At 43.3% G+C, this 27,547-nt stretch overlaps 1 protein-coding gene across 1 annotated transcript in view; it reads left to right on the top strand.

The window, feature by feature from the left end:
- Window positions 1-588: 588 nt before the first annotated feature.
- TXLNB (taxilin beta) overlaps window positions 589-27,547 on the top strand; it is a 35,610-nt gene continuing 8,651 nt past the window's right edge. Inside the window, exons 1-8 of the mRNA XM_066615192.1 lie at window positions 589-687; window positions 7,131-7,598; window positions 8,312-8,403; window positions 9,303-9,473; window positions 14,668-14,862; window positions 15,392-15,511; window positions 19,399-19,473; window positions 24,093-24,185. Of these exons, the coding sequence (XP_066471289.1) occupies window positions 7,145-7,598; window positions 8,312-8,403; window positions 9,303-9,473; window positions 14,668-14,862; window positions 15,392-15,511; window positions 19,399-19,473; window positions 24,093-24,185 (1,200 nt within the window). The 5' untranslated portion in view covers window positions 589-687; window positions 7,131-7,144. The remainder of the gene's footprint in view (window positions 688-7,130; window positions 7,599-8,311; window positions 8,404-9,302; window positions 9,474-14,667; window positions 14,863-15,391; window positions 15,512-19,398; window positions 19,474-24,092; window positions 24,186-27,547) is intronic.

The following is a 27,547-nucleotide window of genomic DNA, read 5'->3' as shown; positions in this document are numbered from 1 at the left end:
CTTAGGTAACAATTAGTGGTAGGTTATTTTTCAGGATCTGGCCTCAGGTAAAATCAGACAAAACTATAGTCAGACACACACACCCCCTAAGTTTAACCCCGACTTATCCGAGGGTCATAGAAAATTCCATGATTGTTGGCTCAAAACCTGCCCTTGACTTATCTATGGGGTCGACATATAGGCGGGGCAGTGGTTTTCATCTTCATTTCATGCACTGCAAGCAGAAGGTGTTTGATAGATTTCTGCAAGAAATATATCTAAACCAGTTCAACATGTCTAAACCAGTGACAGAACCACTTCTGAAGTTAGCACCTGAACCAGAGAGTTTCAGAGATGCTGGTGAACCTGAAGTGGAACTGAACCCAAATGTGCAGTGTAGAAACTCCCTAATTTCTGGAGGTGCAGCTTCCCTCAAGCTTGTGTCTGCTGATATTTCTTCTTTGCATTACACAGCTGTTCGAAGTCCAGAGCCCTCTTCTCTTTTGTATTTCTGTCCCCCTATTTTGGAAGCTGCATTCCAACTCAAGTATTCTTGCCTGCTGTGTCATCCACTCCTGCCCCTCCCTTGGTCCCCCAAGTCCCTCCCTTTCCAACACAGGGTAAGTGTCCTGTTGCTGTGGCTCTTTTCTCTCTGTCCTTCTTTACAGCCTCCACTTAGCATTTTCTTCCTTTCTCCTTCTTCCACAGGTAAGTGTGACAAAGATTTTCCTTGTGAGCAATAGTTGGTAATGTGACCCTAGTTTGGAGTTGGCTATGGGGGAGTTTTCTAGAAAACAGAACCATTTGTTTCATTCCATAAGCTTTAAATGCCTTGCTGACACAGGCATGGACAATTGGGGGCAAGGCAGAATGTACAACATTAACAGTCTCACTGAAGCTCCATTAAAAGTGACAAATGAAGTTAGTGTTTTTAGAAGAAAAATTAAAGCAGAATTGGGTTATTCTTGTAAGAAAACAAATAAATGTAGTGCTGTAAAAAAATCAACTTCATCATAGCTCATATAAACCCTTGTTATGAGACAGGAACCCAGTGTCTTTTTCTTCAGAAGTTTCTATTAGTTTGTGAACTGTTTGTGATTCTTACACTATGGATTTCCTGTATATTTTGAATTCATTCTTGATATGAAATGCCATTTTCAAGGTTCATTTTCCCAGTGCCAGAAGAATTTTAACTCTAAGTAAATAATTTTAAAAGATTAAAAAAAAACTATAAGTACATATAAGTACAAAAAACAAGTATAAAAATATAACTATAAGTAAATACAAGTACACAAAACAATCAGCGCAGGACAGTGACAAGTTTGTTTTCTCCACAGAGGGCAAACTATACTGTAGGCCTGGTGTTTATTTTTCACTCAGTGACTAAAATCTTCCTGGGGTGAGATGGTGGCGAGGCTTTTGTTTGTGGATATCAAGAATAAAGTCAGTATCAAGAGTAATCACTATCATTCCTCCTTTTTAGATATGCTTAAAATAACTTGTGACTTCAGAGCAGGTGCCATGTGACCTCCTGTGGGACTCAAAGGGATGGAGGGAGTGCTAAAAATAAACCAGTCCTGCAGACCCTCCTACTTAAAAAGAAGCCCTTGAGACATGGAAAGCCGTACTTTCTGTAACCCATCCCTGCAACCAAGAACAAGAACCCAAGCACGTATTTAAGAACATTTGCTTTTGTGGCTGACCAGTTGTTCAAAAACTATTCACAAATGAGTGCCAAGTGTTATGAAGTGGTAACAGGCATGTATTACATTACTGCCAGAGCCCGTGAAACTATGAGCGTGTTATATTACTGCCAGAGAGGGAGACAATTATCACTTTAGTTAAGTCAGAGCACACTCTTAACCTCTTAGGAGTATTTCACATGTATGCTGACTGTGTTGTTAATGGTCAGCAGCCAGGCTCAGCCACAGCCTTTTGAAGTGTGTCACATCCTTGCCAAAAGCACATTCATTCTAGTCTTGTAGGCTCCCGTTCCAGCTGCAGAACATGGGGTATGGTATTACCAGACTGTGGTCAGTGAGGAGATGTGAGGGAAGATATTGACACTGAAATAATTTGTGGATGCACTGTGTGTGTTCATTTATTAAGGCTGCAATCCCACACACTTTTAACACAATGGGACTTACTTCTAAGTAAACATGCATTGGATTGCACTGTCTTTCTGCCTAATGGTCAGCAGGTCCAGCAAAGGAATGCACCCTGCCATTCCTAGTTCTACATAGCGTGCTTTGGCTATCCAGACCTAATAATACTGAGCAATGCGACTGGTTTCCTTCTTCTTGTCTCTTTTCCAGTTCTGTTTCTCTTTTCTCCATATATGCATAGAAAAGTAGCATGTCAGGTTCTCTGCATCCATCGTGTGAATCCCTGAAATCTGAAGTGATACAGCCCAAACTCAAGGTTACTGTTTCAGGCATTTATGTTGCTTCTGGTTATCTAAACTGACTAATTTCTATTCACATTTCAAGGTATTACTTTAGATACTCAAGTATAAGTTGATCTCACAGATAAGTCGAGGGTAGGTTTTGAGCAAAAAATCATGGAATTTTCTATGACCCTTGAATAAGTTGGGGGTTAAACTTAGGGGGATGTCTGACTATAATTTTGTCTGATTTTACCCAAGGCCAGATACTGAAAAATAACCTGCCAATAACACAGGCCTACAAAACTGAGGGTCAGAAAAGTTTTTCCCAAACTTTATGGTGGTTTGATATGAATTTGGGGTGCTGATCCATTTTGCCCTATCACGTCTAGTTTTGGAGACATGGCATAGCCTCATTAGTGAATTGTTCAAGCAGCTTCTCAAGAGGAAGCCATGGTGTCTCCAAAACTAGACGTGATTGGGCAAAACAGATGCCATTTTTTGAATTGGCACCCCAAATATACCCAGGAATTGGTGCAACGTTTAAGGAAGCAAAATGTGTGTTGGCCTGTGTAATTGTTACCTAAGAACTATACTGTCTTTAATTTATTAAAAATATTGTAAGATGCATCATAAGATACATTTTTATTCATTAACTTTTTAAATTCTGGTCTTCACAACCTTTTAATAAACACTATGAAAGTGCACTGTAAACAACATACCAGTAGAACCATTAATCAAATCCTTCTTCAAGATGCCTGGTGTGTTGAGCCAGAGGCTCTACATAGAACATACAACATATAACACATAATGGGGAATGTGTAATTCAGTTCACAGCAGAGAGAGACAAGCAACAACGACTAAGCATGAGCAAGCACAGCTGCACATAGTTGCAACCCAAATTTATTCAGAAGTAGACCCATTGCTTTCCATAGGTACCATTCTTAAGTAACGGTGCACTGAATTGTAGCCTGGGACTTTGTTTCAGATAGAAATGAGTATTACATCCTGGTGTTTTAAAAACCAGACCTCTGCCAAACATTTGCAAAATGAAACACGGGTGCAGAAGGATCACTGTGATCCTGCCAAAGAAAATGAGACTTGCTTGATTTAAATCGAAGTGTTGAGCCCTGACCTACTTTTTTCTCAGGAGGAAGAACTGAAAGGGTTAACTTTGGCTGCAGCTAATGCCATGGTTGCCCTGGAGGCCAATAGCCCTTAATTATCTCTGCATTGTCCTCTTGCTCTTCTCTGGGCTTCTCCTGGCTGCCTGAACAGCCCTGACCCCTGAGTGACTCAGATAAGGCAAAGAGATGATTTACACTTGATTTATTGGCAGAAACTTCTTGACTTATAGGCCAGTATCTACAATACAGGTATAACCTAATTATCCATGGATTTTTCTGTGAGGGAGGGGTCGCTGCCTTGAGTGAAGGCTTTCTAAGCGCCTGGAGAGAGACTCTCTCTCTTGCCTCTGTGTGCATTACAAGAGGTCAGCAAGGCTGTTTTCAAGTTGCTGAGTAAAGGACTTTTTTTTAAAATGGATTTGCTTTAGTGTGATTTTTGTCATCCACGTGAGTTCTGGGAACGGAACCCTTACAAATAACAAGACTCAGCCTGTAGTCATGTCTGCATGTCTGAAAAGCACATGATCCCAGTCTTTTAATGTGAAAATCTGTTCTTCAAAATTCCTTCCCCAGGAGAAGGGATGGGTTGATAGTTCTCCATCTAAGATAGGGTGATACAAGTCCCTGTTCCTCAGAAGCTTCAAGGACTTCCCATAACTGATCATCACCTCATGTCTTGCACCTCACTCACATACGGGCAGGAGATTCTTCACTGTTCTGTAATGGTTGTGATATCTTGAAGGCACAGTTTTGCTTTGTCTTCTTATCGCAGCCAGTCAGCTGACCTCAAACAGGCACAGCCACCTAAAACAGTCAACAATGGACTAGACAGCTGAATGGTCTGACTCATGAAGAAATAGTTCTCATGACGTATGAGGCAATGGCCCTCCACAGCCACTGTCCTTTCTGGCTTAAAACATAGTTCTTTCCAGGGTACATAATCCCATTCAGGAGATCAGATCTCATACCGTCTCAAAGAAAGATTTTTAAACCCAGAAAAGGGAAGCAGAGTACTGCGGTAGTGGAGAGGTTACCTAGATAGGGTTTGTCAGGTTGTTTTGAAGGGCTGCATGAGTGCTTTCCCCTTTGATTGGTACCACAAGGACCACTCAGCCTGTGATGGAAGCAAGTTAGTGAAAGAATTAAGGAATAAAATTAAACTTTAAATCGGTTCCATGAAATGGCATACATATTTGGGGAATGAGGTGGGGGGAACTCTGTCACTTATGTGTACCAGCAATGTCAAAGACACTGTCAAATTGATGTCTTGGCAGCCCTGCATGCCGGGCAGCTCAGGATTGGGCTTCCCGTCATTTCTGCCCAACGTTGCATATTTGCAACAGGAATAAAATGTGTACACCTGTGGGCCAGGGTGAAATGGGTTAAGGGGCCACACCAGTTAATCTACCGAAATCCCATCATCTCTCACATATTAAACCCATTTCTGCCCAGCCCACAGGTGTACACATTTGATCCCTGTTGCGTATATGCAGTGTTGGGCAGAAATGGGTTAACAATGGACAATAAAGTGATAGTTCACCTCACAGAATAGTCCTAGTTATCTCAGAGCTTCCATGTTATTTGTTCTTTACTCATGTCACATGTGCCTTACTTATTCCCTAAAGACCAATAGCAATTTTTAGCTGGGTTTTCTTTGGAAACAGTATTTTGTTTCAGCCTAATAGCAACTGACAATCCTTCTGTTATTTTGGGAGTTCTGAAAGCAGTGCACCTGCAACCACCCCTAGATGATCAGCCAGGCTTACTAAAGGAAGGCAATGAAAAAAATCAAGCTAATTGAACTAACTGGGGTCATGCTAAACCCAACACTGGCCAAGCTCAAAAGGAGGTTCAGCTACGTATAAAGGATAGGGGACTTCCGGAAGGGCCATTTTTTAATGAGCTCTTCATCACAGATCCCGGCTTACATTTTGACAGGAATAATTAAGCACAGATGTTTCACGGACATAACTGCAAACATAATCAAGCGGACTGAAGAGGCTGCTAACTGTGAATGCCCGTCAGTAGATATGTCAGCTCTGAGCTTTCAGCAGATTACATTCCCTCCTACTTTTTATATATGTAATTTTTATGTTGATGGTGCTTACATTAATATCGAAAATCTGCTTTTCTCACCGGGGATAATTAGTTTCAAATGCCCACATGATGCATTCAGGAGGGCACAGCTAACTATACATTCTTTTTTCCTAATGCAGAGGTCTGCGATGCAAGGCACAGTTGATAGGGTTGATTACCAGTGTTGTCACACCAGTGCAGCATGGTGAGCCACAGGGTTGTCCAAGAGCAAAATGCCGCACTGGTTTATGACCATTCTACTCAATGAGTGCACAGCAAAGCTATGATCAATTGTCATTCTCTTATGTTTGATAGGGGAAAAGCATATATACCAGCATGGTATGTTCTCCAGTGGCTTTAGGCTAGTGTCTCCCTTCTTCTTCTTTTAAATTTAAATTTTAAGATGGTGAGCCTGTTTAGGACAAGCAACCAGCCACTTCATTTCTTTTGCAATACAAATTGTTTTGCAGATTTGTCTGTTGACAAATAATACAGAAATAGCATAATATATACTAGCTATATGATAGTTATAATTTTCTAGGAATGGTTGGCAACCTTCAATCTCGAAAGACTCTGGTATAAGCCTACAGCACCCAGTATTCCCAGGCGTTCTCCCATCCAAGTACTAACCAGGCCTGACCCTGCTTAGCTTCTGCAGAGTCACAGTTTTTGCTTAATCAGAGTATAGTGTATTAGTATAGAAATATTAAAAATAGGCATGAGTGCTCAGAGAGGAGGCTTGCAAGCCTACTCTCATCGACTTGGTTTCCCTTTCATCAGCGCAATACAAGCACAAAATGGAAGTATCAACATTTTACATCTCAAGGTGCACAGCCCAAAGAGTCCCTTGCTATGAACACCAATGAAGCTAAAATGCCACACAGCAACCATGCAAAACAAAGGCATGGCCTAAGCATTGCCACAGACACAGCTGCAGTTTGTTCACATGCACTCAGGTCACATAGGGAATAGGATAGCAAAAGGACAGCAAGAAAGAGATTGAATATAGAGCCCAGATTATGGAGCAAACACTAGGTTTAAGATTGCCAACCCTCCAGGAATGACTTGGAGTCTCCTGGGATCAGCATCCAACTTCACGAGTTTCCTGAAAGCAATCCTGGGGGTGCTAACATGGTCTCTGGGAATTTCCAGCATCATACTGGGGAAAAAATATAAAAAATATATCCATCAATAGCTTCAGACCGAGTTGGCAACTTCAACCAGGTCATTATAGAGAAGGGCCACAGCTCAGTGGTAAATGACATGCCTTGCGTAGAGAGGATCCCAGGTTCTGTCTCAGGCCTCTCCAGTTAAAATGATTTTATATAGCACAGGGCTGGGGAAAACCTCTGCCAGATATTGAAGAGTTGGATACAGTATAGGACAAGACCAATCAATGGTCTGACTTAGTACAAAAGTTGTGTATGTTCACAGAGTGCCTAAGAATAAGATGTCACTCATGTCGCTGGTACCAAAGGCAGTAAGCAGCTGCCCTTCGCAAACTGTTTAACTGTATTCTTGCTCATCAGTGTGCTTATCTAAGACCTAATTGTGTCTGCTGCCAGGCACTATCCCAAGCATGGAGGATGACCACGCTGCCAATCACCAACCTGAACAGCAACCACCACCACTCCCACCACCACCACCTCCCATAAACAGCTCGGAACTGCTGCCCGCTCCAAATGGCTTAGAGAAACCAAGTGAAACGTTGCCTGCCAGGCCTCTGTCCCCTGCGAGTGCAGCACATTCTCCCGCCGAAATAAAGCTCTGTGATATATCTGAGGAGTTGAGCCGACAGCTGGAGGACATTATTAAAACCTACGGGTCGGCTGCCAGTCTGGTGGAAGAAAGAAGTGCTAAAGCAACAGGCCAGCCCGAAAAGGGAGAATCATTAAATCATGAGGATGGAGAATATGAAGATGCCCATGACGAAGCTGAGAAAGAACAGCTCGCTTCTGGGGATGCCTCTGGATCAAAGGAGTCTGGTAGTCACAAAGAGCAAAAGCTGGAAAAGAAGATCCTGAAGGGACTAGGCAAGTAGCTACTTGCAGAACTGAAATGCAGAACTTAATATGACTCACTGGCTATATTGGGAAAGGCGCTGCTGTGGTCTCTGTAAAGTTTCAGTGTTTGACACTGATACCACAGCATTGCTTCTCATCAATGCCAAGAAAGCATGATTCTTTTGTTGTTGTTGTTGTTGTTGTTGTTGCTGTTGTTGGAAATGGTGCTTCCTTTGATGAGTTAAATGCTGAAAAAGTAGAAAGCATTCAGTGGTAATGTTGCACACACTGAGGAAATACCTGCCAATTGTGGATGATTGCATCCGCATCCCGTTTATGCCACCCCCAGATTTGTATATTGTGAGTGATGCAATGCACCGGGTGCAAATAGTTGATCTGGAATAGGAGTGTTTCTGTCATAGCCAAAACTACAGCTGGAGTAGTTCTTTCATCACGGCGACAGCTTTTACTTGTCCCAAACATCACAGCACAATTTGCTTCCAGGATAGGAAGCATGCCAACAACATATAGCAGAATGCCTTATCAAAATTTCCTTCACAAGCCCCTGTGCAGATTTGAGCAGAAATATTGCACATAAAATGCCACTTGCCTTTTGAAATACAGAACCTCGAGCACACCAGGTGTAGTTACCAAAGCTTGTGCATGCTGCTGCTGATCTTGATTTCTCAGAAGTACATCCTGTAAAGATGGCCTTTGTGTCCTGCCTTTGTTATTCGCTTCAGGAAAAGAAGCTACCCTGCTCATGCAACATTTGAACAAGCTGAATACACCAGAGGAAAAGCTGGACATTTTATTTAAGAAGTACGCTGAACTGGTTAGTATAGCCGTTGTGGGTTTTTGGTGGGGAAAGGAAAAGCTCCAGGTGAAAAGATGGTTTTAGCCCACCTTTTCTTCTTCAAACCCTGTGAGGAACCCTGAGAGATTATGACTGATCCAAGGTCACCCAGTGTAATTCATCAACAAGCTGATCCTGCACTGCCAGGATCAGAGGCAGGATGGCAGAGGGAGGCATTCCAGGACAGAGGGAGGCCAGGGTGCTGGGAGGAACCGAGGCAGGAGTGGGGTAGAAACAGCAGAGCCCTTCTTCACTGGATCCAGTGCTCCATGTTGGGCTGAAAAGCCTGACATGGAGCTCCTCCAGTCTGCGCTGGCAAAATAGCTGGCACAGACTGGAAGAGACCTGCTGTGGGGCCTGCACCCTTACCTGGGGGAAGGGGGTGAATGTCCCCTTCCTCTGAGAAGACTCCAGTGGTGGTAGCACCCATAGAATGCAGCAGTAGCCATTGTGATGCTGCTGCTCGTCTGAGTGCCAGGTGGCTTAGGACTGGACTGTTAGTCTCACCCCCTGCCAATGGCCCACACTGGCACCCATGATCTACATTTGCCTGCAGTGACAAAGACTGGGATGGCCACCATGGGAAGAAGCTGTCCCTATGTTCAGCCACTGCATACAAGTGAGGAATAGGAGGGTGGGAGAGACCATGGCTTCAGAAACACACATCATCAGCAGGGGTAGGCGAACCCAATATAATAAAATTCTTGTAACAAATGCAAACCAATTTATATGCTTGCTATGAAACAGAAAAAAAAAACATTTTCAAGCAGCTATAAAAACATGATAAAGTGTTCTCTGTTGTACCCCAGAGCTCATTTTCCTTTGTTGAAATTATGGTGGCTATTTTACATAATTTTATTTTCTTCATGTACTTTCAGCTAGAAGAACATCGCACTGAACAGAAAAAGCTAAAATATCTGCAGAAAAGGCAGGCGCAGATAATGAAGGAGAAAGATCAGTTGCAGAGTGAACACAGCAGAGCCATCCTTGCCCGAAGCAAACTGGAGAGTCTCTGTAGAGAGCTGCAAAGACACAACAAAACCCTGAAGGTGACACTAATAAGAGCATTCCTATAAGATCAACCTGTTTTCAAACAGGATTAAACTGTCTTGGCTTCGAATCAAGGAACCGTAGAAACTGTGGACTGTGAAAGGGCTAAATTGTTCTCCAGAATCTACAGTGTACCAATGAAAGCTTACCTCATGAGGCTCACAGCAGGTGCAGAGAGGTTGTCAAGACCACAATGTGACAGTAAAGGCTTAACCGCCTCTCCTCAAGTGCCTCAGTTCCAAACCTGAACCCCTCCCCCAGCTGCTATATGAATTATGAAGAGAAAAACCACAAGCACAATTGATGTATTTAATGACCCATCTGGCTGGCCCTTCAGCATTTATCTTTGGAATGAGCCTTGGTACCTATTTTATCCTAGTTTAATAATATAAGTTTGTCCTAATGGAACTTTCTGGTGGAGTGACAGGTGTGCTAATTGAGTGCAGCTGATGCACAAGTCACATGAGAGCTTATGTGAACCTCTGTTGATTAATGATTGCTGCTGCTTCAATGGCAGGTGATGTTCTAGTGGTGTAAATGGGAATGGCACTGTTCAAAATAGCAACTGTAATACAAAACAAACAAACTCACATTGGTTGGCAAGCCTTTTTCTTGCAGAAACACTCGCCTCTAAGCCACCACTTTTGCACTAAGTCTGCATAAGTGACTGTATGGGTGCAGTATAGGGGTTTGTTGGCATTGGAAGGCTGTTTGGGAGCTATGATTCCTGCACCACACACACAAAAAAAATACTGGCATGAACTTGGGATCCTGATGCCACAAAGCAAAAGGAACAAGGTCCTTGCACAAAACACAGTATACCTTCTTTGGTTTGAGAATATCTCTTGCCTCCTGCATTTCCAGTTCTATGCTGAAAGGTGGCTAAAACAGAAACCCAGGGTTATGTCCCCAAACTTGGCATGTGGTGGATTTACCTGATATCCCTATGAAAAGTTCCATGGCTTCTATCTTCAAGGATAACATATGAAAACTGGTGCCATGTCATAGTGCTTTCCGTTGCACCTGATTAAAGATGACAGCTGGCCCCCACTTCAGCAGGGCAGGTCGTGAACCACTTCAGGTGGCTGTGTGCTCTGCTTAGAACATCATCCAATCCACAAATGTGACAAGTGACAGAACTATCTCCATTGTTATAGTGCCAACGTGTGTACGCCTTTCTCTAACAGTTACAGTCTTTGTCATCAGCAGTGTGGTTTTCACATGAAATTACTATGCTGGTCTGCCTGTAGGTCTGATAGCAGCTCAGTTCTCCGTATGCTCTCTTTTCTTCTTGCTGCAGTATTTTAGTACTGAAGTTCTTTCCTTCAGAGGCAGATGGTTTTCTGTTCCAAGGCCAAACATAGAAAGCAAAACTAATCATTAAGCAAGATTACACTGCCTCAGCATCCAGGATCACTATGCTAACTAGGGGGGAAGAGCAGGCATAGCGAATTAACCAAATTTTGATGAAACCAGTCGGCCAGTGGTAAGAATGTATGACACTTTAGCTTATTTTTGTATTTTCCACATTTATGTGATAACATTATACCAACCACCTGCCAAGCCAGGTTTCTCCCAGCTGGCCTCAGATTCTATGTATCATCTATGTGCAGGACTTCACATTTGTCTTAGCTGAAATTCATATTGTTTGAACAGGCCCAATCATCAAGACCATTGAAATCCCTCTGAATTCTGATGTGATCTTCAGAGTGTTTGCTCTTCCCCTAGCTTTGTGTCATCTGCAAATTTGATAAGCATCCCCACTAGGGCCCAATCCTATCCAACTTTCCAGCACTGGTGCAACCACAATGCAATCCTGAGATACGGGAACAAATGTTCCCATACCTTGAGGATGCTTCTGTGACTGCCTCCCCACCACAGGATGCAGTGCACGCCCCATTGGCACAGCTGCACCAGCACTGGAAAATTGGGTAGGATTGAGCCCTCATTCAGGTCATTTGTATACATATTGAACAGCACAAAACAGAGGCATGGGGTACCACATTTGATACCTTTCTCCTGCCCCATGGAGCCATTTATCAGCACTCATTGGAAATTATTGTTTAACCAGCTTTGAACTCCCCTACCAGTAGTAGCATCTAGCCCACATTTTACCTTGTTATCCACAAAGCTATCATGGGAGACTTGCATCAAATGCTTTCCTGAAAACTAGGTACACTGTGAGTAAGGCATTCCAACAAATCTACTGGAGCATGTAGGTGCCACATTGCTATGTGGCTCAGCATTTCTCTGCACTAAAAATGGCAATTAACAACAGAAATTGGGGCCACGGCCATGCTCGGAAAAATACCCACAAAAATGTAACTTACACATTTAGGTAGTGGCATCACTAGGGCGAGTGTCACCCAGTGCAGGAGAGCAGCACTTCACTCCCATGATGGACCTCATGAAGTGGGTGGGGCAATGCTTTCAGATGATGGGGGTAGTGATGCATCATCATCCCGCCCCCCCCGCCCCCATCATCACCCTGCCCCCGCATCATTGAAATGGAAACTTTAAATTACAATACCATACACACAGTCTAACATGCAGCAACTGTTACCCTGTACGTGCCTGATCTTGGAAGCTAAGCAGGGTCAGGCCTGGTTAGTGTTTGGATGGGAGACCGCCTGGGAATACCGGGTGCTGTAGGCTTATACTATAGTCTTTCGAGACTGAAGGTTGCCAACCAATGTTATGTATTTCTGTATTTATTTCTGTGAAAATGGACAGGAACAAATACACAAAAGTGCAACACTTGCGGAACAGCTCCAGAGGTGTCACCAGGGTTTGGTTACCCAGTGTGAAAGCTCCTTGCATCACCCCGATGACAGGCCTCCTCCTGTACCAGACCATACAGAATAAATAACCATATCATACACACAACCTAAATGCAGTGGCATCACTAGGGTTGGTGTAACCCTCATTAACTTTATGTATTTATTTTAATAGAATACAGGTCACCCAACAAATCAGTAACCCACAAAAAACCAGTGGCCAACTTGATGACATACCAGTGAATAAGAGTTCTATTATTAGCTCTGATACATGGAAATGAAGGCTGACTCATACTAACACCTTATTGGTTCCGTGCTGTATCATAATAATGCCTCATAGGCTCTCAGAACAATCAGTCTCACTGGTCCGTTTTGAGTTAAGGACATCCACTTTTTGTTAAATAACGGCCCAATCCTAAAGGCAAAGCTGCTGCTGGGTACAGAGGTGCCAAAACAGATACTGCTGGATCCTGTGTCCCTGCTGCAGTTACCATAGGTCTCCTCAGGGGAAGAGGACTCTCATCTCCTTCCCCTGGGGAAAGCCCCATGCCCTGCAATGGGGCTGCTTAGTCTGTGCCAGTTATCAAGACTCCGAGAGAGTGAGAGACTCCAAGTTGGGCCTTCCTGCCTGACATGGAGTTCAGGAGCTGGTGGAGCTCTGCTTTGCCAGTCCTACCGCCCGCCCAACCCTGGGTCCTCCCCCTGCCCCACCCCACCCTCTCCCAACCCCGGGATGCCTCCCATCCACCCCTGAGTCCCTCACCCCCCCTCCCAGAGCTGCTATCTAGCTCCAGGCAGTGTCTGGCCGGCACTGGGCTCAGCACTGACTGCGCCAGTGCTGACTCCACATAGGGTGTTGCCTTACAACATGTTTGCAACACCCAGCGCCCACACTGGAGCTCAGCACTCCGCACTGGAGCACTGGCCAACTTCACGATTGGGACCTAAGGCAGTTGTATTTTCTTCTTCTGGGGTTTTGGCTATAACTTTTGATAGAATACAGATATTTAACTGTGGTTTGTTTCATTGCATTCTGCATGAAATGCCACATTGAATGATATATGATCGTATTATTCAAAAAACCCGAGATTTTAACAATTTTGGCCAATAGTGGTGGCACACACACCCCTTGTGCGCGTCAGCTGGTGCAGCCTGCACCCCCCCCTCGCAACGCCACTGCATTTAAGGTCATGTCTACTTGGACCCATTAAAAAACTGACTTTATTTTCAGGAAGAAGGAAATACACATCCACAAGATTATTCAGATTAAATAGCCATGACAGTGATACATTTTCTTGTAAAAAATGTGTTTGGCGTAGGGATAGGAAAGGCATTCATGCAGCCCAATCATATACATGCTTACTGAAAAGAAAGTCTCCCTGAATTTCATAGGATTTACTCCCAATTAAGTGTGAATAAGACTACAGCCTTAGTATCACTTTAGTAGCTCATTTCCAAGTTTGTGCTTTCATATTGCACAAATGACATTGTAAATCACAGCAAAAGTTACTGTTTTCTGCTTTTTTTTCTCCACTGCAAATGGCTAACTACTGGGAAGAAGATAGCCTTGAGTTTAAGATACTTGGCGAGATAGTTAAGAAAACTTCATTCAGTTATTATCTTTGCTGCACTTATAAAACCCTATTTGTGTCATCCTGTCCAGGTGTAACTCCTTGTTCCTTTCAAGGTTGCTATCTAATTTATTTGTGCATGCTCATTATCTGGTGAATATACAGTGTACTCCTCTTGCTGAACGCACTGGTGAAAATTCAATTTGCCCCACATCAAAAGCAAATTGGAGAAGTAGCAGTCCTGCTGCCTGATTTTGTGATAATGTAAACTGGATTAAAGCAGCATCTTAAACCTAATTAAGTGGAACCGAGCCATATAGGTCTGTTCCTTACCTAGCAACAGCACCTGAGAGCAAAGGAGCTAGACTACCACAGAGGGGAATAACATGAGTCCCCAACTTCTCCTCCCTACCAGTGCTGCATCAGCTGTCAGGTGCCCTTCCAAACAAAATTGCATCAGTTTTGTCAACTGGGTCAGTTCCGTTAATCCAGTCATCAAGCAGGTTAAATTCAGGTTAATCTGATTAATTTAGATTAGGCTCAGCCACTAACATGCTACCACTGGTTGTGGCTTTTGCTTGTAGGAAATCCCTTGTTCCCAGTCCTGCATAGTCACAGACTGGTTTTCTCTTCCTAAGACTTGAACCATTAGTCATGGACTTCTCTGCCAAAATATAAGCAGGTTTTGGCACAATGTGTTTGAAATATTATGTATGTTTAACTTGTCCTGTTTCCCAATCAGGACAGGGAGAGCACAAAATAGGGATACTGCTACCAGAAAATCATCTCAGAATTCTACTGAAAGGATTCTACTAAGTTAAATGTTTTCTGTTTCATACGCATAGGAGGAGACTCTTCAGCGAGCACGAGAAGAAGAAGAAAAAAGGAAAGAGATCACCAATCATTTCCAGGGCACACTGAATGACATCCAGGCACAGATTGAGCAGCAAAGTGAAAGGAATGTGAAACTGTGCCAGGAAAACACTGAGCTGGCGGAGAAACTGAAAAGCATCATCGATCAGTATGAAGTCAGAGAGGAGGTGAGAGCACTGTGGCCCCAACGTACAACGCATAAGGGTTAACATCTCAGATTGATTGCTGTGGTCTCCAGCCTTCTGATTGCATTTATTCCCCTTGTCAGTTTTGGTTCTGGAAAAAAACAACCGCATAGATAACGGTGGCATTGTACACATTCAACAACACATTTCAATTCACTACAAATTTCAAGGGCAACTGCAAAAATTAAAAAAAAAAATGTGTAAGCCAGGAACTCTTTGCACCTCCAGTGCTCCATTTGGTGGCAAAGATCTGTGGCGTAATAGTTTGATTGTTTTTATTGTGTTGATGATAGTTTGCTTGGTGCAGTGATCAAAGGTATTGTTTTAAATATTGTAATCATTTTAAATTATAAATTGCATTCGACACTTATATAAGGTTAGAACATAATAATTGTGAAATACGTACTTTTGTATGTGTTTTTCAGGGTTAGAGGTTTTGTTTCCTTGACTATGCAGGTGTGAGAATTACTAATTCTAAACATAACGTGCATTATGATCTCTTGTCTTCTAGCACCTTGATAAGATATTTAAACACAGAGAGCTTCAGCAGAAGCTAGTGGATGCCAAGCTGGAACAGTCGCAGGAAATGATGAAAGAATCAGAAGACCGTCACCAGCGAGAGAAGGAATATGTACTTATCAATGTTTTATTCTAGACAGGCCCAGATCACCCCTAAACATCCCATTTCATAATTAGTCCTCCCACATTTAAAATTATTCATAATACATGGTCCATAAAAGTATAGGTTGGCCCATAAAGAACAAATCCAAAAACTTCATTCTGGCAATACCTTTATTACCAAAATTAACAAAAAGACACAAACTTCTTAAGCAAGCTTTCAAGTTCTCCAGAACTCTTCATCAGTCTGGTTGTTAAGGGTAAGCTGCTTTGGCTGCCTTCAGGGAGAAAAGCAGGATACAAATTGAGTAAAGAAAGAAGAAGAAGAAGCAAAAAGGGGGGTGTCTAGTGACATGTCCCCAAAGGCCTGGTTATATAAAAGTTTTAAGACAGAATCATGATAATTTATGCTGTCTCATGTTGATTATTCTAACTAGGTGCTATGCATGATCTGAGGATACACATAGGGCTTTGTTTGTTGACCAATTTTAATGTCTCAAATAACATACAAACACAGAGGAAGATGCTACCCAGTTCTTCCTCCCAGAGTACCATCTATATCAGGGGTGCCCAAACCCCAGCCCGGAGGCCACTTACAGCCCTCGGGGACTCCCAATCCAGCCCATGGGAGCCCCCAATCTCCAGTGAGGCTCTGGCCCTCCAGAGACTTGCTGGAGCCCACGCTGGCCCGATGCAACTGCTCTCAGCATGGGAGCACGGTTTAACCTGTCACGTGAGCTGTGGGACGAGGGCTCCCTCCACTGCTTGCCATCTCACATCTGTGATGCTGCAGCAGCAACAAAGGAAAGGCCGGCCTTGCTTTGTGAAAGGCCGGCCTTGCTTTGTGCAAGGCCTTTTATAGACCTTGAGCTATTTTGAAACCTTCATTCATCCATAGAAGTTCCATCTCTAATATATTCATTTACGTAAATTTTTGTAAATTTATTCAAATTTGAAATGCAAATTAATTCTTTTTTTTCCTGGCCCCCAACACAGTGTCAGAGAGATGATGTGGTCCTCCTGCCAAAAGTTTGGACACCCCTGATCCGTAGAATGGTCCAGCAGATTACTCTGCAGACAAAACCAGGGTCTTCTGGAATCCTGGCTTGTGTATGAGCAAGGACTGGATCAATTATCAACATTCTCTTTGTGTCAGATGCGTACAGTGAAATTATTAAGTAAACCATAATTTTTCAGGTACTTGCTTGCACACTAAGCAGTTTTTCATAGCCCTCGTAGTGTGTTGCTCTTTTCAGTGTTAGTAAAAACTTGTTCACGGCTCCTTTGTTGTTTTGCAAAAGGGCAAATGTATTAAACAGCTTAAAGCAAGAGTCATTGCTAGCCTGCTTGGTGCATTAGCAGCGGGGTGTCTTTGCTGCCCCAGTGATCAAATAGAACCATCTTCACTTCTTCCAAAGAGGCCCCACAGCTTACTTATGAGTGCCTTGTGTCAATAGCATAATTACAGAAACTAAGTTTGCTATGTGATAAAAATGAATAATCAGTGCGAAATACTTCCCCTTATAATTGAAACGTGCTTCATCACACATTTCCATTGGTGCGTACCTTTTATCCCCTGCTTGTTTTCTGCACTCCTGCGGCACCTACAACGGTGTATTGGATCAGAAGACGATCTGTCGTCCCAAATGCCAGCAAAAGGAATAAAGAAAAGGACTTCTAGTGCACCATACATTTTAATTTTTCATTGCATAGTGTCATGCAGCCAGAGTTACAGGGGTAGCAAAAGGAACGGGGTTAATTCCTGCTATAGTAAAGAAATGTTCCTAACACCCACACCAGGCACTCAGATTTCTCTAACAGAGTCTGTTTCATCACTCAAAACTTTACTCTGTTTTGCAGCAGAATGAAAAGAGTATATGCTAGCACCTCATTGGCACTCTGTTTGGCTCCTAGGATCAGGCTGTTTTCACATAAGCATTGCACACACACACACACACACACACACACACACACACACACACAGGTGCTGCTAATCCCAAGAAAGCCTGACCAACCCCAGTAGCATGAAACAACAGATTCCAGCATCAGTTTGCTGCCTGTGTTCATGTGTTGTTTTAAAACATTCATTGGGGAGGAGTCCTGTTTTGACAGGCTGTTACCCTTTGGGTGCCCTAGCAGGTTTTGGCCTTCCAGCACAGGGCTGTCAGAAAGCAGTAGGGAGGAAGGGAAGTGTAGCAGGAGCACAGGCGGGCCCAAGATGATGGAAGACTGGTGTGCCACCCATGATTCTTTAATAAGTTGCCACAGTAGATGTATGCAAACTTTCAGGTTATTCATATGATGACTGCAGCAGTCTTGTGATAGCCTGATTGTGGTTATGTGACTTCTGCCACAAACCAAACTGCATATTTTAAGAAACACAAGGCTGCTGTCAAGAGCGGCAGGCCCAGCTTGAGTTCTCCCTTTCCACCTCCATAATATACCCCATGCAAGGATGTCATTACACCGTATGTATTCCCACCCCATTAGCAAGCACATTCTCATCAGCACTGGGCAGCAAGGAAGGTGGAATGCACAGTAATCTGGATACAAGACACAGAACATGAAAGAAGGGAACCTGACACCAGCCTGCCAGTTTTGGTGGCAGTTCTGTATTCCTTACAATGTTTACCTTACAATGTAGTTCTACCTAAAGTTCCACAGGGTTAGGTGGGCATCTTGTTTCTGCGTGGGAGCTCTGGGGAGTCTCATGCCTGGCAGGTTCTGCATTTCCTACAACTGCCAACATTAATGATGTCAGGCCACTAGAAATGCTGAAGAACTTTGGACTCCACTAATTGGCATCTTGCCTTGGTCTGTATTTAGTGAATTCACATAGCTGAACTTTAACCCTAGGGGCCTTTCTAGGGCAATGAAAGCTATTTGGGATGGTCTAAGAAGCTAGGTTCCAAGTGAAACTCTTTTCCCCAACAGTTTCTGACTACATCTTGTCTTTAATTAGACTACCAATTTGAATAGGAAAGGGGGAGGGAGAATGAGAACATTCAAGGCTGTACCACGTCTCATCCCAAGCAGCCCAAGTTTAACAAGACACTTTGGACATTCCTGTAATTCTAGAAGCAAACAAGAATGTAAAAGAACAACCTACGTGTGTAAAAACTGCATTCAATGGTGATGTATTTTTTATGAATTGGTTTCTGTTTTGAGCCCTCCCTAGTTTCTGCTTCATATTTTATTCATAAAAATACTACTACCAGCATCTGGCTAAAAAGTTTCGTTTCCAAAGAATACCCCAGACTCTCTTGTGTGTGTGTGTGTGTGTACCTGCTAATTTGCAGAGTTGCTTTATACATTTGCTTCTATTACAAGGCAGTGCTTTGATTTTTTTAAATCTCTTTTTAGGACTAACTTAAAACAGTTGGTCATAAAACAGGAGAGGAAAGCTCATTAGTAAGCCACAATGGATTACTTCCAGAACAATCTCTGCCTCATCAGTTCTGTTTGGTTGTGGCAGAAGCCTCTTGTATCCACCATGAGATCTCTTCCACATCCCAGCTGGGCTATGCGACAACGCAGCTCTGATGAAATTTTAAGCAACATCAAACCCCAAACAGTTTGTGAGATTAGTGACCAGCATGAAAGCTGACTTGGCCCTCAGGCTATTCAGAGTTTTGTTTTATACCATTAAACTCAACCAACCTGTAATTCCCCCCAAAAGATTTTATTTTAATCTCCTCTGTTTTTCCTCTGATGAAGGGGGGGGGGGAAGGCTAGTATTTTGAAAACCACATGAAAAGCCTTTGTGTGTATAGCATTGCTTAAGGTTTACGGTGGTTATTTTGAAAGGTGCCAGACAATATAAAGAGCTTTACAAGTAGCTGAATTCCAAGACTTTTAATTGATATGAAGTACAACATTCTCATTGTTGTTTATTCCCAGCTGCTTAACCAGGCTGCCGAGTGGAAGCTCCAGGCAAAAATGTTGAAGGAACAAGAGACGGTTCTCCAGGCCCAGGTGAAATCAGAGAGATGATTGCATGGTGTGCCCTTATCTCACCATATTTAACGTACTATACCCACACACGTGTGGAATCAATTTCCTGTTTCTATATGTTGTGCTTCACACCCCATTAATGAACATTAATCTGCGAGCATACAATAGAAGCGTGGTAACGCTAAAGACTGAAAATATTTGCATGGAGCAGATCCCTATTCATTGGGGACCTCCCCCTATTGGATACACACATCCTGCCTATTTACAACAAGGGGAATTTTCGGTGATCACACTGATTTGGGTTCTTAGAAAAAAAGTACAAAAATCCTTTAAAAATAAATGACGATTTTCCACTTTCACCTTCTGTTAGTGAGCATTTCTCAGTGTCTTTTAGTAGTCCCTTCCATTGCCCCAAATCCTGATGTCTCGGGGCCCAGTCCTATCCAATTTTACAGTTCTGGTGCTGCTGTGCCAATGGGGTATGCACTGCTTCCTGTGTTGGGGAGGCAGTCACAGAGGCCTCCTAAAGGTATGGGAACATTTGTTCCCTTATCTCAGGGCTGCATTGCAGCTGTACCGGTGCTGGAAAATTGGACAGGATTGGGCCCCCAGACATTGATTTTTCTCTCCCATTTATTGAATGCCTTAGGTACATTTCCTTTCCAGGGTCCTTAGTGTAGAGCAATTCTGTAACACAGTTTCATAACTTATTATATATAAGTTTGCTCTAAGTAGATGTGCAGCACAACCCTTCGGAAGTTTATTCAGAAGCAAACTCCACTTCCACTTGGGATTGCAACCTAAACAATACAAAAATAATTAGAGTTTCCTTTAACATGTCAATTCATTTAATATGCAGGAGGAATAGAGTACCAGAACCTTCAGTCAGTATCTGCAAGTCGGAGTTTGAAAGAAGACCCATCCATGCTAGATTAGCTCTTCTGTCTTTATCGAAAAGCAGAAGAGGTGGAAGGGGAACAGGAGTCATCCGATGCTGAAAGACAATAGGGAGTGGTTTAGAGGTGCATATATGTGTGTAGTGGGGAATATGAGTCATTTGTAGGGGAGAAAGAGCAAAAACATGAAAAGCAGAAAAACCTCTTGCCCTGACCACTAGAGGTCCCTCCCAGACTTCATCTGTTTCAAAGCCATCTGCAGACATTGCCTTTCCCTATCTAAGCATTTTTATCCACAATGAAGTCCAGAAATGTGCCCAACAGAAAGCTGGGGTTTTCAGGAAACTGCTAGGTAAAGAACTACATCTCATATTGAAAGGCAAATGTGCTGTTTACTTCTGAGTATCATTTTAATTGCTGCATATTAACTGTTTTTACCTCCTCTATGTTGATTTAATACTGTTTTTACACCGCTGCCTACTAACTGAAGGTGTCATGTTGCTTTTGGTGAGATGATTCTTGGATGAATTTTTACTGGATTTTTTTTATTATTTCATAACTTTTAAATTGTGTCATTTCTTCTTGGTTTATTTTTTACTTTGTGCCTTTGATTTTGTTAGTTACTTTGAGTACCTGTTGGAGAAAGGCAGGGTAGAAATTTCTTAAATTAAGTAAGACAAATTTCATTATTTGTATCATTATTTGTAACTGCAATACATGAAAAGCTGCTGGCAGAATCAGACCATCAGAGTATTACGTACTGTGACTGCTCTCCAGGGTTTCAGGCAAAGCTGAGCCTTTCCCAGCACCAGGATTCTTTTAGCTAGAAATGCCAGAAATTAACCTGGGACCGTTTCTGTAATTTATTTACATACTGCTTTTCTTTAAAAAATAATTATACACAAAGTGGTTTTCAGGAGGAAAATCCTGCAATAATTCTGCAAGAAGTGCAATAAACAGTCGTATAGGATAGTGCAATAAGTCACCAGGCCCTGATGGCATCCACCCAAGAGTTATTAAGGAATTGAAGAATGAAGTTGCAGATCTCTTGACCAAGGTATGCAACTTGTCCCTCAAAACGGCCACGGTGCCAGAAGATTGGAGGATAGCAAATGTCACGCCTATCTTTAAAAAGGGAAAGAGGGGGGACCCGGGAAACTATAGGCCGGTCAGCCTAACATCCATACCGGGTAAGATGGTGGAATGCCTCATCAAAGATAGGATCTCAAAACACATAGACGAACAGGCCTTGCTGAGGGAGAATCAGCATGGCTTCTGTAAGGGTAAGTCTTGCCTCACGAACCTTATAGAATTCTTTGAATTCTTTGAAGGTCAACAGGCATGTGGATGCAGGAGAACCCGTGGACATTATATATGTGGACTTTCAGAAGGCGTTTGACATGGTCCCTCACCAAAGGCTACTGAAAAAACTCCACAGTCAGGGAATTAGAGGACAGGTCCTCTCATGGATTGAGAACTGGTTGGAGGCCAGGAAGCAGAGAATGGGTGTCAATGGGCAATTTTCACAATGGAGAGAGGTGAAAAGCGGTGTGCCCCAAGGATCTGTCCTGGGACCGGTGCTTTTCAACCTCTTCATAAATGACCTGGAGACAGGGTTGAGCAGTGAAGTGGCTAAGTTTGCAGACGACACCAAACTTTTCCGAGTGGTGAAGACCAGAGGTGATTGTGAGGAGCTCCAGAAAGATCTCTCCAGACTGGCAGAATGGGCAGCAAAATGGCAGATGCACTTCAATGTCAGTAAGTGTAAAATCATGCACATTGGGGCAAAAAATCAAAACTTTAGATATAGGCTGATGGGTTCTGAGCTGTCTGTGACAGATCAGGAGAGAGATCTTGGGGTGGTGGTGGACAGGTCGATGAAAGTGTCGACCCAATGTGCGGCGGCAGTGAAGAAGGCCAATTCTATGCTTGGGATCATTAGGAAGGGTCTTGAGAACAAAACGGCTAATATTATAATGCCGTTATACAAATGGATGGTAAGGCCACACCTGGAGTATTGTGTCCAGTTCTGGTCGCCGCATCTCAAAAAAGACATAGTGGAAATGGAAAAGGTGCAAAAGAGAGCGACTAAGATGATTCCTGGGCTGGGGCACCTTCCTTATGAGGAAAGGCTACGGCGTTTGAAAGGCTTCAGCCTAGAAAAGAGACGCCTGAGGGGGGACATGATTGAGACATACAAAATTATGCAGGGAATGGACAGAGTGGATAGGGAGATGCTCTTTACACTCTCACATAACACCAGAACCAGGGGACATCCACTAAAATTGAGTGTTGGGCGGGTTAGGACAGACAAAAGAAAATATTTCTTTACTCAGCGTGTGGTCGGTCTGTGGAACTCCTTGCCACAGGATGTGGTGCTGGCGTCTAGCCTAGACACCTTTAAAAGGGGATTGGACAAGTTTCTGGAGGAAAAATCCATTACGGGGTACAAGCCATGATGTGTATGCGCAACCTCCTGATTTTAGAAAAGGGTTATGTCAGAATGCCAGATGCAAGGGAGGGCACCAGGATGAGGTTTCTTGTTATCTGGTGTGCTCCCTGGGGCATTTGGTGGGCCGCTGTGAGATACAGGAAGCTGGACTAGATGGGCCTATGGCCTGATCCAGTGGGGCTGATCTTATGTTCTTATGCAATAAACATAATTAAAACAAAATACAGAAAGCAAGTACTGAAAAGGATCCAGATAATCCAGAAACCTTTGGTGGTGAGACACCACCACCTCTCACACCCCTTGTCCAGAAATAGGAAGTTGGGACTGGCCTATAATTCCCCAACACAATGAGATCTAGGAAGGGTATTAGACCTGATCTGCTGTTGGATATGCATATAATTCTAGTGTTTGTGTAAGAGGTCTTCTACAGTAGTTTTAACAGAAGTTAATGTTGCTGAACAGTTGGTTTATTTGTATTGTTTCAACCTTTATTGCTTAAATTGTAAATTGTCAGGGAGGAGGTGTGTGCTTTGGGACTGAAGCTGTATATCAAATTACATAGCTTTTAGACCATTCTCTCTGCTGGAATAATAATACTGTAATTTGTATCTGTAAATTACTGTAAATGTTGGCTATTAAGGAAATTTAGAAGTGGATTACGGTGCAATCCTATACACCAGTGGTCCTCAAACATTTAGTACTGGGTTCCACTTTTTAGAGTGTCAGGATCCACCAGAAGTGATGTCATGACCAGAAGTGACATCATCAAGCAGGAAAATTTTTAACACCCTACAAAACAAAATCAAATCAATACACATTTACTCAGGTCCCACTGTGTTCAACGGGGCTCAGTCTCAGATAAGCATGTACAGGACTGCATCCTAAAATTGTCCTTCTTTGTTAGTTCTGTTCCTTTTGTTCTATTTATTTATATTGTTAGTATTGTGATAGTTTGTAGATAGTCACAATGTATTGTGACATTGTTGCTGTTGTCTGTCACATCTATGTTATATTTGTGTTTGTAATTTTGTAAAAAAGGAAAAGATTTTGCAGACTGTTACATGTCACAAATAAATCATACTGGCCTGACTTTATTCCAAGTAATGCAGCGCCTAATAACAGTTCTCCATCTCAGAAGCTCAAATCTAAGTAAAGAGAAAATGAAATGCTTTGCTAAACATCATTGCCTAATCATCCTGTTATTATCCAAAAGTCTGGGAGTTCATCTTTATTATCCTGCAAGTGCGTGGGATTTGTGAAGCTGATCTAATTTCTTTTCCCTGTGAACACAGATTACTCTGTATTCTGAACGGTTTGACGAATTCCAGAAAACGCTGACAAAAAGCAATGAGGTGTTTACCAGCTTCAAGCAGGAGATGGATAAAGTGAGTTCCTTGTACTTCACATTTCTAGATCTATTCTTGATACTCTCCATTTGGAACAGGAAGCTGCTGAATATTCCACAGGTTCTTTGAGGTCTACTTTTCAAGACTTGTATGTATGATTGAGAGAACCAACTTAAAAACTACTTGTCATTTCTTGGAGAGATGTGATGGACTCCTTTACGGATCAAAGAAAAAAACAAATAGTCTTGCCGTGTTCTTCCTTTCTGGTCTGTGTTCTTATGTGGCTGCAAAACTGAAAGAACCGCCTGTGTGTAAGAACTTGTAAACTCAAGGAACTGAATAGCGAACTGAAGAACAGTTGACTAGTTGGAACATGCAGAAACAGCCCACAGTGAAGGTGTTTCTGCATTTTACCACTTCACAAGGCCCTTAGCGAGACTGTGCGTTCCCCACTTTCTTTTAAAAGCTCCTTTCATTTAGGAAAGTAGTATGACAAGAAGACAATGCTGCCACCAGATTACTGGGGGCCTTGGGGCAAAGTGCTGCCCTGGGTCTGCCCCCTTTACAGCCCTTGCATTTCTCCCCATGATGCCCCACACTGGATATTGCTACTGTCAGTGTTGCCAGTGGTACTGAGGGTTCAGGTCTCAGTCTAGCCAGGTGAGTCTGGCTCTAATGGCCCAACCTGGCAACCGCAGATGCCACATCTGCAAGGAGAAGTTGCACGTATGACTTTACATAAAAATTATTCAAAGTCAACATAAGCAAACCCACCCTTATGGGGTGCTTAAATCATGCAAACGCTTAATTAATACAGGTGGGGCCCCGTTTGCTGGGACAATCAGCATGAGTAGTAATTAAGCTGTGTGGGCATGAGAAAACTCCTAGGCACTTCCTTTGGCGTCCTTTCTTTGTCATCCTAATGCAAGCAGTTTCACCTGAAGGACAGGAGAAGAGATCCTATAAAGCAGTTGGAGGGATAGGCAAGCATCTCCTTTCACAAGGAGGATGCATCCACACAGTTGTGAACCACAGGCAATTCAGGGCCAATTCAAGGAGTTCAGGACCAATTCAAGGAGCAGAATGGACTAACGTTGGGAAAACTATCAGATAATTATCCCATGAGACCTGATGTGGTTGCTACAGGAGCTCTATGGGCCTTGCTCTCTGCCGAGCTGGTACTGTGCATTTGACCTTGCACAATATTTGCAAGTAGAGGTTTGTTGCTGGCACAGCAATTCAGGTGCCTGCTGCTGTACAGGCTGAGTCAGGCATTTTATGAACTCAGAGGCCAACATTGTCCTCTGCCAGCTTTAGAGCCTCTATCAACATCTTTGTTCATTGTCACACCTGTTACAGCTTTATAGTACTAGTTGGTAGAACCAATCAGAGCCAGCCCATCCATGTCACTGTCTCAGACAGCAGCTGGAACAGAAGAAGCAGCATGGAGGAGAGTGATGAGCTAGAGCAGGGCTGTCAAACTTATTTCATATAGTGGGCTGAATAGCTTTCACATCATTAATGACATTATTAAGCAGGAAGTGATGTCATTAAGCAGATGATGGCCAGCAATAAGCACTTTGTTCTCACACAGAAACCCATTAGTTGCAAATGACAGAAGAGAAAATGTGCAAGTCTTGATCATATTTTCAAGATATAGGAGAGCCCAACTATCACATAGGCCACACTTTCAGCAGTATCTCCAATGCCACAGCGTCACTCTGCAGCTGAGAAGTGGTGTGTGAAGTGATGCCTCTGCAGAAGTGTTGCTGCTAAGAGGGTGGCTCATGTGATAATTGAGCTCTCTCAGCCATAGTGACCAGATGCCAGAACCGCAAAAGAGGACAAGGCACCCCAAAATGCAGGACATCCAAGAAAAATGTAGGACACGACAAAATAAAAGCTAAAAAGCTAAAAACACTCATATATACGTATTGTTTTCATGTGTTTAATTTAAAACTATATTGTTTATTAAACTTAAAACTATATCACATATAATTTATTAATTACCAGAAGGCTATGCGCTGCCTGCTCACAGGGAAAAGGAAAACATTGAAGTTCTTTTCCAGTTCACAAGGTTAAAAAAAGAGGGCATGTCCTGGAAAAAGAGGATGTCTGGTCATCCTGCTCCCAGCACCTTGGCAGCCTCTCCTTCTCTCACCCCTCTTGCTCCCTTACCCCAGTGGTTTTCAAACTCTCTGGGAGTTTGAAAACCGCTCTTAGTTCTTGTGGGGGCGGGGGGAGGCCGCAGGTACTCAGGGGGCTGCAGGGGCTTGGGTGCACTTACCCGAGCCTCCTGCAGCCTCGCGGGGGTGCAGGGAGCCCTGTGCAACCTTCTGCAGGGCTCCCCACAGCTTCGAAAGTGAAAGTGGAGCGATCACGCTCCACTTCCAGTTTTGCAGGAGTGGAGTGCGATCGCTCCACTTTCACTTTCGAAGCTGTGGGGAGCCCTGCAGAAGGTTGCACAGGGCTCCCTGCACCCCCGGGAGGCTGCAGGAGGCTCTGGTAAGTGTACCCAAGCCCCTGCAGCCCCCTGAGCGGTGTGATCCTGGGCATCTTGCCACTGCCTCCTCGCTGCCTCCTCACTGCCCCTGTCCCTTAAGGGGGCAGAGGCCAGGGCCCACAGGCTGGGGCATCACAACGCCCAAGTCTGAAAAGCCCTGCCTTACCCCATAGTATTCCTTGTCTTCTGAGGTCTCCTTCCATCTCTCTCTCTCTCTCTCTCTCTCTCTCTCTCTCTCTCTCTCTCTCAGAGCTTTAGAAGAAGTGGCACTGCTCTTTTTTTTCTAGCACTATATATTTATTTGGGTTTTTTGAATTCTGTATTTCAATTACTATACATTTGTTTTAAGCTGTTGCAAACCTTTTTTCATTTTCCACAAACAAAAATAAACTAACCCACATAACACATAACACAAAAAACACTTCACAAAAAAAGGGGGTGCAGGAAATCATATATCATTATCACATATCCCTGAAACAAATAAATCATTACATATCTTAATCAGTTTCCTCTTCTAACAGAAGTGGCACTGCTGAAGGGGTGTTGCTGGGAGACTCCAATTATCATGGGGTCCATATAATGAGCTTTCAGGGGCAGCAGACAGCCCATAGGCTACTCTTCCCTATTTCCTATTCTGCTTCATTCCCCCTCTTCCTTTTGCAATTCAAGGAACAGAAGGAGCAGGGGCTTCCTTAGCTAAGGGGAAGCACCATTTGGCGTACCACCTCAGGTATCAGGGGGTCATAAGCCAGCTCTGGAATCATTCAATAATGGCCCAATTATATCCAGGCTGGCTGTCATCGCAGTACGTCTTCCTCTGGTGCCGAGTGCTATAAAGTGGTCAGCACCAGTCATAAAAGGTGCTCCAGCAGTGTGCTGAGTACCACACTGAGTAAAG

Source organism: Tiliqua scincoides, chromosome 1 (genome assembly GCF_035046505.1).
Source record: "Tiliqua scincoides isolate rTilSci1 chromosome 1, rTilSci1.hap2, whole genome shotgun sequence".
NCBI classification, from domain to species: Eukaryota; Metazoa; Chordata; class Lepidosauria; order Squamata; family Scincidae; genus Tiliqua; species Tiliqua scincoides.
The sequence above is the reverse complement of the archived record's forward strand: the minus strand, read 5'-3'. Positions and strand labels throughout refer to the sequence as shown.